This window comes from Gymnodraco acuticeps, unplaced genomic scaffold (genome assembly GCF_902827175.1).
Source record: "Gymnodraco acuticeps unplaced genomic scaffold, fGymAcu1.1, whole genome shotgun sequence".
Classification (NCBI taxonomy): Eukaryota; Metazoa; Chordata; class Actinopteri; order Perciformes; family Bathydraconidae; genus Gymnodraco; species Gymnodraco acuticeps.
The window spans coordinates 653,131-666,278 of record NW_022990441.1 but is presented as its reverse complement, the minus strand read 5'-3'; the positions used below and the strand labels follow the sequence as shown (position 1 = coordinate 666,278).

Below are 13,148 nucleotides of genomic sequence, written 5' to 3'. Positions count from 1 at the left end.
TGACTCAGTGCAACACTTATGTTTAGAGGTTAGTAATGTACAAGAGATTGGGGAGAAACAAAACAGGAAGAGAGGAGAAAAAGAGGGAAACTGCAGCCTTGGTAATGTGTCGTAAGAGATACAGAAATGTCTATGCATGCAGTAAACAAAAAGATGAAAGCAGCGAGGAGGTTTAATGTTGTCTAGTGAGATTGTGGGTGTATTAGGGATGACACAGAAACATGGACACAGCATGCACACACATTACCACACCTGCGTAGGATATTCATAGGAAAAATAAACACACACACACACACACACACACACACACACACACACACACACACACACACACACACACACACACACTTTTGAGTGACAGCGCATCCATCAGGAGCAGTGAGTTATGGTATTATGCCTGAGGCTGCTCACCCTGTAATCCAACTGAAACTAAGCCTATTAAAATGCTATCAAAGCCTTTTAATCAAAGACTAATCTCATCTAATTAATCAGGCTTTTATTGTATCCAACACTCCCATGCTATGACAAGGTTTATGAAGTTCATAAAACACAATAAAAGATAACATATTTTGGATTGAATTCTTCATTCAGGAAATTGATTCACATTGAAAACAATTACAGTTTAAACAATGGGGATTTTAGGACATTTTTAAACAGGAGCAAATGAGTAATACAACTCCTCTGCCACAGATTTGGAGTTAACGATCTTCAATACAGGAAGTTGAATTACATTGAAAGTAAGTCTATATCACAAGAAAGCAAGCAGGGGAATACAAGAATCCCACAATGGAAATTAAACAGTATAAACACAACCTGCAAAAAGAAGCTGGATTTAAAGCCATAACTCTAGCACTTGTCAAAAAAACAAAAAGCTGGGATTTGCATATGTTTTTTTGCGCATTAAAAAATAACAAATGAAATGATAATAGTCAGTCATTTACATATGAAAGGTTGGGATACAAACTCACATTTTAGAACAAACAAATACCGCCTGGAGCAATGCATTACCACATTTCTAATGAACCATTATTCAGTCATCAGTATACAATTTGTTAAAACAAAATGCATTGCTTCCAAAACCAACCACACACATGAGACAAATAACACTTTTGTCACCAACATCATCATCAAATACAAACATTTCCCTATTGGGTTGAATGTCAAAACATACAAAAACATTTCTTCAAAAAATGACATTATCAGGGACATTAGCAGGTCCCAGGGCTCATTCCATTGACTCAACATGAATCATAATGTTAATGAACAGCAAACAGCAGTTCCTAGTCAATTCAGTCTTATAGTTTAACATCCTGTAGCAATGACTACTGTTCAGAACTGCCGCAGGAAAAGGAACAAAGTAAAACATATGTGAACTTTAAAGGACAACACCAGCTTGTTTCAAGGTTGTGGTCTAATTACTGTGAAGCTCTTGCTTTGCGTGTTTGCTTTGATTTGTAAGATTTGCATCAAACGCTATAATTGTTTTCAACCTGTTGTGATATTAACTGGCTAGAGACCCTATACATTGTATTAACAAAAATGAGACGGTGCATTTTATGAGTATTTTGTGAATGATTCTAACATGCCTGTAATGTTTTGAGCAGCTTTTGGACTCAAAGACAATAATACAACTGAAACGTTCTACAACATGTAATGTATACAATCAATGTATCCCATTCTGCATTTAACTTTCGGCAAAGAAGCAACCTAGCATATTTTCCAGATTGTTGAACCAATCATTAGGTTCATTTATATTTACTGGAGGGCAATCGTTAGTACATTGTGTCCCATATCAGGATTGCGCCTTAGTAATGACCCTCCCTTGAAAGATGAGAAAAGGCTGTTATCTCAAGGCGAATCGTTTACCTAATTCGTGACAACAAAGTTGACGCAACCATCTCAGTTGCCTTCTTCATAAAATAACCCCAATAACAATGTTAGAAGTAAAGTATTTGAAACTAGAGCAAGCTACTCTGTTGAGTTAATTTAGCTTCATGTACAAACAGACACAAAGACACACATCAGTGGGAGCTCTGCCAACACTGGCACTGTTTCACTTTAAAGCCTCCTTAAGGTTTGTTATCAGTTTGCCCCAGACACCTTTGTCTTGGTGTGAAGGTAATGCCAATGATGTGTGTGAGTGTAAGTGCGTGTCCTGAATAATAATATTGCTTTTTTTACGCATTTGGTTTTGGTGTTGCACGAAGCATCATGAGTAAGGAGAGTGGACGGAAACAGGGCCAACGATTAAGTGGTTGAAAGGGAGAAAAAGGGAGGGAAAGGTAGATAGAAATTCAATAGAGAGAAGGATGTGATGCATACTGGCTGCAAAAAACTAAAGAGAGATCAGAATACAAATAGAAATAGCTACAGGTAGAATAGAAGACAGATAGAAACAGAACAAAGGGAAAGTGTGAAGTTGAGATAAAGAAAAAGAGAAGTCGAGAAGTAAAGAGGGAAAAGGCTGAAAGGACAGACATAAGGAGGAAAAACGGGTGGGCGAAAGAGGGAGAACGGCTTTGTAGAAGCAAATGGTTTGGGCTGATAAGACATGAAACACTTCGCACTGGAGCCAAAAAGGCAGACAGGACATGGTATGTAAGCCAGTTAGCCAGCCAGTGAGAAGACAGGCACCCACATGGACAGTCACCTATCCGTCATGTAATTAATTCAGGCTGCCAACCAGATGCTCAATCAGTTCAGCATTTATAAAGCCAGACTCTCACGTTACGGGGTAGCCAACCACTGAGACATTTAATAAGCCTGCGAGCCATCCATTCAGATGGCCAGAGAAGCAAGCCAGGCCGTCGCAGCCTGTTTCAGTCAGCAAAATTGGTCAATCAGTTCACTCATTTATTCATTACCGCAATTATAGTACATAATCATCTATCTATCTCATATTTGGCCAGTAAGTCATTATGATTATCGTGCAGCTATTTAGCAATAAAGAGAGCAAGGCAGTTCAGCAGTCAGTCGGTCAGTCATTCTAACAGTAAACTATTTAGCAGACGAAAGTCATTCAGTACCCAGTGTCTTAGTCACAATGACAGTCTGTAGGCTGCAGTTAAAAGGCTTTTCCAATTAAGTCCTCCAGCCACAATGACTGTCAGCTGCAGAGTAAGTCATTCTTGTAGGTAACTAAACAGCAAATAAGCCTTGCTGTCTGTGCAGCCAATGATTCAACCACCAGTCTTTGTCCATCAAACAAACTTTAAGTTTGGGTTGATCGTGTTACATATTTTTCAACATCTTTAGACGCTTCTTCTATCTTTGCAATTTGACCTACTTAATAGGATCTCATAAATAATGTAACTCTCTTCATTGTCTATCTACAGCTCTATGAATGAGTGTCCTGCATCCTGATGAAGAGCTGTGTGGAAGAAGGTATATTGACCTCTCATTTATAAACATACTTTTTGGGAAAGTTTAACAGTTATTGGACTGTGCAGATTATTTTAAGCTCTTTGTTTGATAATCCAGCTATTGAAATCATGTGTAAATGCAAATTATAACTTTAAGTAAAAATATCGTTGTTTATGCTAATATCATATTTAAGACAATTAAACGTACAAAATCACTTCACAAGCATTTTGTAAGCTCTAATTAACTATTGGCAAAGCAAATGCAACAATAGATTGTCATTGTTAACTAGTGCAGTTAGTACACTAGTAGAGGCACATCCCTCCGTCCTGGGAGAGGGATCCCTCCTCTGTCGCTCTCCCTGAGGTTTCTCACATTGTTCCCTTTAAACTGTGGGTTTTCTCTGGAAGTTTTTCCTTGTACGATGTGAGGGTCTAAGGACAGAGGGTGTCGTATTGTCATACTGATATTCTGTACACACTGTGAAGACCACTGAGACAAATGTAACATTTGTGATATTATATAAATAAACATTGATTGATTGATTGATTGATTGATTGATTGATTGATTGACATGCTGACAGGCTTAACAATCAGTCCTCTTCAATGCACTTTGCTTCAATGCTTATGTAAAAGTTAATAAGACAAGACACACATAATGGTGCCATTACAATGTGAAGTGTGTTCATCTTTTGTGCGTCAGACAAACACCCATAGTGATTAAAACCTTTCTTTTTAGAGCACTCGCTGGAACTAAAATACAGCTGGGAAAAAGTGATCGAGTGAGCATGACTAAGTCGATTTACAGAGTGACGAAGCAGAAAGATGATGATTGAGGGCGGGTAGTATCAAATAGTGTGGTATGAAAAATGCAGGAATGATGCCAAATCATTTCCACATAGTTCTCTCCTTACCAAAAATCTAACTATTCATATTTAGAAAAAATATACATCTGTGGATGGTAATTTTTCTTGCAGGTTCGCTGTAGTGTAGCAGGGGAGTTAGTCATTATTATGGGGAGGGAAAATAGTCTGAATAAAAAGGGCCTGATGGTCTGGAGATTTTTCTATGTGGCCAAATGTCAAATCTTGACAGAATCCACAGAATTCCTTGCAGAGCTCCAGTCCAGCTGTGGCTTTTGTCATGACAAAAAGATAGGAGCATCCCAGTGACTCATAGGTTCAACACAGGGTGGCTGTGAATCTCCTTCTCATCCGTTCAATCACTCTTTGCCCTTTATTTTGTGCTAATGCATTGCAGACCCTTTCTTAACAAAGACATAACTTAAAAATCACATTTGTAAACCAAAAATAAACAGAAGCCATTACAACAAAGAAAAAAAGTGCACACTGAGTATTTGTACAGAGCTTTAGAAACACTCAGTCTATCAGTCTGTCCTCTTCGAGGGTTTCGGAGCCTGTCGCTCTGTCTGCAGGCCCGGCATCAGTGTCGCAGCAAAGGCTTCCTCATCATCAGAGGCTGCAAAGAGGAGGAGGTGGCTGAGCTAACGTTAGCCAAGGCCTGCAGAGGTCACCATCCACATAAAAATATGCAGGTGGGGGAGGCATGGAGGTAAGAACGCGGGAAGACAGACATGGGTGGGAAGATATAGGGGAGGAACAAACACCAAAAATACGTATGCAGTAATACCAAAGTCTAATTTGCATATATTTTTCAACCACATAAAATGAATGTAATAAGAGACACAAGCCACAGGAACAACAAATGAGTGTGATATGTTCCTACAGTAATGCTATATTAACATATTCAAAATAGGACTTTGACGTAGAAAAATAACTTGCCCTTTCATTTTTTTTACCGTGCTCATGTGTTTGTATTTTCTTGTCTTAGGCCAGGCTGTAGGCACCACTCTGCACACTGCACTGATGTTTAACACATTGCTAGTTGGAGTGTGCAGGCCTGCAGGCGGGACTTTCACTGGGGACATTTAGTCCAACTGAATTCATATTTCTGAACTCTTTCCTGTGTAACCTTTTCCTCTGTGCAGAACAGACTGGTGACTACCATCTTCGGCCACCAGAGGCACTGAAGACTTTCAACATATTATAGAGTCTTTGAACATGTTATAGGTATAAGCACTGCAGTACAAATACAGATATTTTGGTCATACTTATAAAAGCAACGTAGCTAGAAACAAAATGCTGAATTGCTGTAGCTGAAGCATCTGTGGCTTGTTTTATATCTGGGCTCAAATTAGTCTTTTGAGTTGCTTTCACTTGCATCATTTTGCATGCCCAATTGAATTAGTCTGATTGCATTTACAGGAAGGAGATGGTCACCATAAAAAGACTGCAGATGGGTGAAGTGAAATCAAATGTAAGCAGAGGATGTGCACAAATCCACCGATTAGCCCTCCTTTATCCATGTTTGTAGAAGAAATAGAAGTAATTACACTGAACTGCAGACTGGTGTCTATGTGGAAGCCATTAGAGGACACTGGACTAAGGTCACTTCTAAATGGTGATGTGATGCCAGTTTTAGATTTGCCTACTAATGAGACATTAGTGCAATCTTCCAGCTGGACGAGTGCCACTCCTTCATGGCTGTGCTCTGAGAGCTCTCTTCAACTCACACAGTTCATCTTTGACATTAATAAAACTCTGATGCATCACATCTTAAAGTGTAATGTTTTGCCATGACTTTCTGTGAGCAAAACTCGAGCTTCCAGCCTGTGGCTCAACCTTTTCTATATGTGACCAATTAAAACAAAGCAATGCCTGCTGAAAACTTGAATGTTTACTGATTATAACCAATAATGAATGTTTTTCTTTGCCTTAATTGATTGAACAAAATGCAAGCAGTGGAACATTTGAAAGATATGTGCTTAAGTGGAATATCTCCTTTTCGTATAGCTTCTAAATCATCTTGTGAGCCCTAAGATGTGTTTTCTAACCCATTGGTTCCCAAACCCAAAATTGGGAAACATCATACGACAGCAGCAAAGGCCTACCTGTAACACCTTCTTGGTTAAGGCTTCACCCATTGTTACTTTTCAATCCGTCTATATTTCATGTCAAACTAATTAGAATTGAAATCTTGGCATACCCTCTTCCCTCTCTTTCTCATTGCATGCACCTAATTTTGGAAAATGTCAGATTATTTTTAATCAAGCACCAATGTAACATTAATTATTAACAGAATTAATATTAATCACCTTTTGGGCACCAGATTTGTATTCCATTTGCATCTCCATGAACTTCAATAATCTATATGAGGCAACTGTGAGCTTTGAAGCAAGGTTTGGGTGAAATGAAGTGGTGGATTTGAACGGACTGATGTTGAAGGACAGCTTCACCCAAATGAATGAAGAAATTAAAGCAGTCTGAGGGTACATTACCATGATAGTTGTCACGACTACTGTTCGGTTCTCCATCGACGTGCTGTCATTGGACAGAACGTTTTCATTCTGGACCAACACAAGTTTGTCTATGTCATTCCAGTAGCCAATCTGAGGGAAATATCAAATATATTATTACATGTTACTTGTTAGACGCTTTTATCCAAAGCGACTTACATACTCAATACTGTGGACAATCCCCACTGGAGCAATTTGGGGTGAAGTGTCTTGCTCAAACAGATACATAAAAAGGAACATGAGAAATGATGACGAAGGGATGACAAAAAAAGATTCATCAGAATGATCTCACTACGACATATTTCCCATTGGAACTGTAGAAGATACTGAGAGATATTGAATGTGAGTGAAGAACCTTCAATAAACACACATCGCCATCAAAGGATCACTTGAGAAGCTGGAACATGGTGTTATTTCTTTATTATCGGCGCTATATGTATACTTTTCTTCCAGTAAAGAGAAATTATGAGTACTTCCAACCTGAGCCTTATCCTCCTACTTTTTGCTATTCCGAAGAAGGATTATGCTCAAACTTTTGCTATTTGTGTCGCTGCAGAGCTTTGTGTAGCCCCAGGTTGACTTGTACCTGCTCCCCAATGAGTACTTGAAAAAAGCTATTAAAAGTCAAGCTGTGTTGGTCCAATAGAAGCTATATAAACATATAGGCATATAAAGGCATTAGGACAGTTATTAATTAAGAATCAAGGAGATAACTATGAAGTTAATTATTTTCTTTTAACAATAAATATTGATTGAATAGAATAGGTTGGCTGTGGCAGGGGTTTGAAGTTGTTCAAACCACACAATCAAAGTGTTTTTTAATTGTTTTTAAGTTGTGAGAAGTGCCTACCTTGCGTGGTCCGTTGCTCTTCAGTTCAAACATATCCATGGTGTAGTTCACCCTCCGACCGTAGTGATCAAACTGAATGTTCCCAGTCAGGCCCTGAATGCGCACCTGAATTTACAACAACAAGGAAAGTAAGGACTGGAGGAATATAAAAAAAGAATACACTAGTAATGTTGAGTATTTTTTCTAGGGGTGATTTGGCAATGCTTTTATATTATATATTGTAACAGAAATGAAAGTGTTGTTTAAAACTCTTTAACAAAGGTTATATATGTGTAAAGTGCAGTCAAACAAACAGTGGTTTTACAATTCATATTATGTTAAACGTGAAGCAGCATCAGAGTGAAATACTCGTGAGTCAGCATTAAGGTTCATATCATAATATTTAAATGAATTATACACTACAGTACCTTATTACATGTATTATTACATGCATTATTAGGTTCCTGCAGATCCTTTGCTAAGGCAGGCAATCTAAATCCAGGGCAGGAATGGCAGACACTGATAACTACTATATGTGTTTTTAGATTATCACTGAATGTAAAAAATGCATACACAATTGAAACCGTAAAAAGGAATAGAAATAGTTTGATTTTATGAAAATCTTAGACCCTGTCAATGTATCCGAAAGTATAGCCATACAAGTTTGTGTGTCAAGTGTGTGTTTGGACTTTGGTGGGTACTCTATCAAAGTCCAAACAAGAAAACACATAAATGTCGAAATAGATTTCTGGTATACTTTCCCCTTTTCCATGCCAGCTGTTTTTCTGATTGCTTTTTGTGTGTGTGTGTGTGTGTGTGTGTGTGTGTATGTGTAATGTGTATGTGTGTCTGAGTGCAACATCTGTCTAAGCACTTTGCAACCTGTCTATCCTAAACTATACAACCTTAAACCTGTGCTAACCTGTTTGAGTGCACGCTCCATATCTATTCCCTGGTTCCAGGGAGCAGCTGGGTTAGCCAGGCAGTCACCAGCGTTGCCACGGCGACTGATATCAATTTTCTGACGGCGAAGGGTGCGGAAGGCCTCGGACATCACAAGGACGCCATCATATGTCAGAGATGAGGTATACTGAAGAATGAAAGACGAGAGAGAAAAAAAACAAGAGAAATATTATCATTTTAACTTTTTTCAGAGGAAAATAAATACTTCTGTCAGTACACAGTATGACAGAAAGTTATCCTGTCACACAGTTTTTCAGGTAATTCAAACAACTGAAACCCAAATACATTTTAAAAGGTATGTTTGGTGCTCATTGGCTTTTTACAAAAGCATCCACATTTTCTTTACAGTGATCATAGATTTGGCTACTCCGCTATCTCGATGAGAAACGCAGCAATGAATATATGTTTCCTGTGATTTAAAAACCCAAATGAGAATATGCTAATGTTGCTCTACCATATGTCTACTGTATATGATTTATTCCGTAAATGAGACGTAACTTAATCCAAGCTGTATAACATTTGACCATCTTAACTCCATATGAATACCCTTACCGGTGTTTAAAAATGCTGAGCCTTAATCCATCTCGCTAACAGTCTGACTTTTATTTGACATCAACACTCAACATCAATCAACCTCACTGTACATGTAACATCACTGTAAAGGTGCCACTTCTAGACAGGCTTATAGTTTTCGAAAAGAGTAACTGGGGCATTAAAGTTACATTAAAACAGGTTTAAATTATATTGCATCGCCATTATGTCAATCCATTTTGTTAAGGTACTTCTTTTGAAGGTGGAACTTTCCTTTCCAATATGTATAAATGTTCATTTTATTACATTTAATCATTGAATAAGATGTGGCACAAGGTGAGTTAAAACAGGGACCTTTTCAATGTTACATTCAGTAAGAAAAAGGGAAAGGGTAAGAGATTACAAGATGTATTCTTTAATGAAACTCTTAAATGTAGTGGTGATCTTGACAGATTGTTTGACAAATTCATTATAGGGAAGAGACAGCGCAGCGAGGAAGAGCACCACACTCAGCAGCAACAAACCCATCCAGCCCACACACACTGAAGCACAGCGCCTGGCAGACAGACAGAGGCAGTCAAACACACAGCGGGCGCCTTCACATCACAGCAGTGAAGAGTGGTGAGATAAAAATGGGAGGAAAGAGGGAAGTCGGCTGAGACTCTGCCGATGCTCTCCACGCCTCTGCAGGTCTCTCACTGACATCCCTTGATTTGAATCCCATGAGGTGTGTTTTGGAAGGCTGCAAAACCATGTCATCCTCCTTTCATCGCTCCCCGCTGAAACTAAAGAAGCCTTTAGGTGTGCGACTGACACATGACGACTATGGGATCAGATTCAAGGAGAAAACAACAACAAACCTGAGCCAAGCATTTTGTGTCTGTTTCTGCAGCAGGAGAGACATAAACACCTCTGGTACTTTTGGGAAACAGTAATGGCTTTTAAAAAGAACACCTCTTTATTATAGATATTTCTTGGATTGGATTTCCAAGTTCAGCTAAAATCCAACAAGTCAAAACTGATTTTCTCTGTCTCTATCATCATCTAAAATAAATCCAGTGCAAAGACTGCGTACACTACGTGCTTTTTAAGTACTTAATTATCTCACCAAAGACCTACGTACCTAAGAGAACATAATATAGCAAAGCCTGTGTTAATCAAAGTAAGAAAAAACAACACAAAGCTAATTCATTATTGCTGTTGTGAACACGCATATTCAATTAATACAATTAGCTCTGCGCTGGTGTTTGGCAAACATTTAATGTTTTACACATGGGCAAATATTGATAAAGGGAGCCCATAAGCTGTTGTATATGCTAACACAGATGTTGTAGACCTATTCATATTCTGATTATACAATTAGGGGACATGTGTGAAATAATTTGATATTTGAATAGAAAGCAAAAAGGCTGTACCTTATATGTGTTGATCACAAGCAGTTTGCCTCACTTTTTATGAAGTTAATATATTTCTTTGCCAGGTCACTGATCATTTTCATTACACTTCAACAAAATCTCCAGACACTCCAGAGCTCATTTCGGGGAACAGCAGCTGAGAATCACTGGGTTAAGAGATGTTGATTGATGGCCAAAAGCACAGAGCTAGCTCCAAATGCAGTCTCCAGTATGCCGGGGACATGTCCCTGTTGGGTTTTTCACACCGCACATTATTAGACCAGAGTTCTACTTGGCCTGAGGCTACGAGTTGGCCCAAGGTTAACTGAGCTCAGCTTTTACACAGCACAAATTAGCCTAGAGCCATTTGGAAGCATCTATTGTCACTAGAGATATCTGGCTTTGTGTCATTTCCTTAAATCATTAACATTAAAACCGAGTTTCCTTGTTTGCAAAAAGCAGGGAAAATATGATTTGGAAGATAACATTTGAGTGCACTTCAGATATGTTCAGGAAGTTCAAAAAGTGGACAATAACTAAGCATGTTCACTGTGTAAATCTTTCACAATCACGTGTAAATAATTGTACCCCCATTCACGGCTCTCGTGTAAATGTGTGGATTTATGCAGCCGTCATGCACTATTGCAAAATTATCAGGTCCATCTAAGAATGATGACTGGCCAAGTAAAACTTGTCCTTGGGTGAAAGAGGACATTCCAATAATAAAAGATTATGACCGTCAACATATAGTTGCAGCGTTGAACATGTGTGTGTGTGTGTGTGTGTGTGTGTGTGTGTGTGTGTGTGTGTGTGTATGTATTTGTGTGTGTTTTTCTGAGAGGGACTGCAAGCTGGGTGTGAGCCAGAGAGGAAACTACAGATAGCTGCTGAATGATGTCTTTCTAATGGGTAGGTGGACACATTTTGATTTAATATATGCACAAATCAAACACAATTGGCAGCAGGTCAGTGTCCGGTCAAAGGAGTTGTGCTAAACGAAGAGAAGGGGATGAAAACAGCGACAGAAAGAAAGGGGGAGTGGATAGAAATAGAGGTGTGCTAATGTGACAGAAAAAGGGACATTTGCAGTGAGAGGAAATGGACACTCAAGTTGGTGAATAGAGAGGGTTCTAAGGACAGTAAGGGCAGTAAGAGAGACTATTTAAGCAATGAAGGGGAAAGTGTTCAATGCAGTGAGTCCCTGTGACCTACAGCAGGTCATTTGACTGGATCTAGATGAAATTGAATAGCAGCCAATCAAATGTGTTTATTTTGATGCATTTTCAAATCAGATGTTTGATGGTTATAATTTTGTTTATATTCATAAATACTGAAAATTAACCTGAAAATTAAACAAATATAATTCCTAAATGAAATAAACAGATACAAATTAAACATTATTAAATGTAAACGTTAACATAATAACAAATTATGTGAAATGTAGCTTATATAAAAAGTCGCCCCCTAATAGTCTGGTGGTACAATAAGATCAGAGAAATATGGTGCAGAGATTTAGTCATGTTGCCCATCTCAGTTTACTCCCCTGCCCTGCATTAAGTATGAGTTTATATACTATAGAAACAACTTGCAAAATGCCATGCGCAAGCTTTTAAGATTGCAGTCTAATCGTGTGAAAAAGGACCAAAGCCAGGTGCAATTGCAGCCACAAGTTCATATTTTATCTAGCTGGTATATATAAGAGCATATGGCCTGAGTGAGTGTGTGGATGAGCGACAGAGAGAGGGACTGAGGGTTAATGCGTTCAGAGAGGAAATAGAGTTTGAATCTGCATGCATCACGTTAATCATAGAACAATTGATGTATTCAATCATAGTAGGATCAGCCAATTCACCTCTCCAACAGCCTGAGGTCACACTCTGATTGGCTTAGAAGCTGTACCAAATGCACCATATCACACTCTGAATGGTTCAAATGCAGCATATCACCCTGTGATGGGTTACCTGTATAAAGAGGCTGCACATTTGGTTTCCATAGTGCATGAAGAAGAATTTCCACTAATGTCACCGACTCAATGTATGTGTGTGTGCGTTCACTGCAAATATCTTCGTGTTTTGTATGGTACCAATGTGTTATATCATGGAAAATAGCTTAATTGAGTACAGTTCTGCATTTTTGTTTCCTGAAAGAGAAGTGGCCTAAGGTAGAACATTTCCATATCATAACCCGCTATTGCACCAATTAAAAATTATATTTGTTAAGGTAGTGGCAGCTTGTTCCTCTCCTTATGTTTAAGGATGAGACAGCATATGTGACCCGCTCTATCGAAATCAGTCGGAAGTCGCAACGGCTCATTTCAAAATAAACGTGGATTTGCGTAAAAAACTATTTTTTCGGGGTTTGGGTGTTTTGTTTGATTTTAAACAAACAAAGTCTTGGCTTTCAGAATATTAAACTTTTATTTCCAAACTCACACGGAAGATGACAGGCAATCTGCTCTTCCGCAGCGCCGCCCCCCCCTCCCTCCGGCTGACATTATGAATGTAAGCGTAGAGTAATCATAAATAACACGGCAGGGTCCGTTACAGTTTGTTTTCATCTGATTTCAATTAAACAAAGTCTTGGCTTTCAGAATATTAAACTTGTTTCAGCAAATTCAGATGATAAATACAACGTTGAAGCTTGTAACGGCATAATTACAAGCGGAGAACGGAGTAATTTAACGTCACAGCAGGCA

At 38.6% G+C, this 13,148-nt stretch overlaps 1 protein-coding gene across 1 annotated transcript in view; it reads right to left on the bottom strand.

Annotated features, from left to right (window-relative positions):
* The window catches only part of gria4a (glutamate receptor, ionotropic, AMPA 4a), a 105,939-nt gene that overhangs the window by 39,401 nt on the left and 53,390 nt on the right, over positions 1-13,148 (bottom strand). Inside the window, 3 exon segments of the mRNA XM_034225415.1 lie at positions 6,719-6,829; positions 7,587-7,691; positions 8,488-8,655. Coding sequence (XP_034081306.1) covers positions 6,719-6,829; positions 7,587-7,691; positions 8,488-8,655 — 384 coding nt within the window.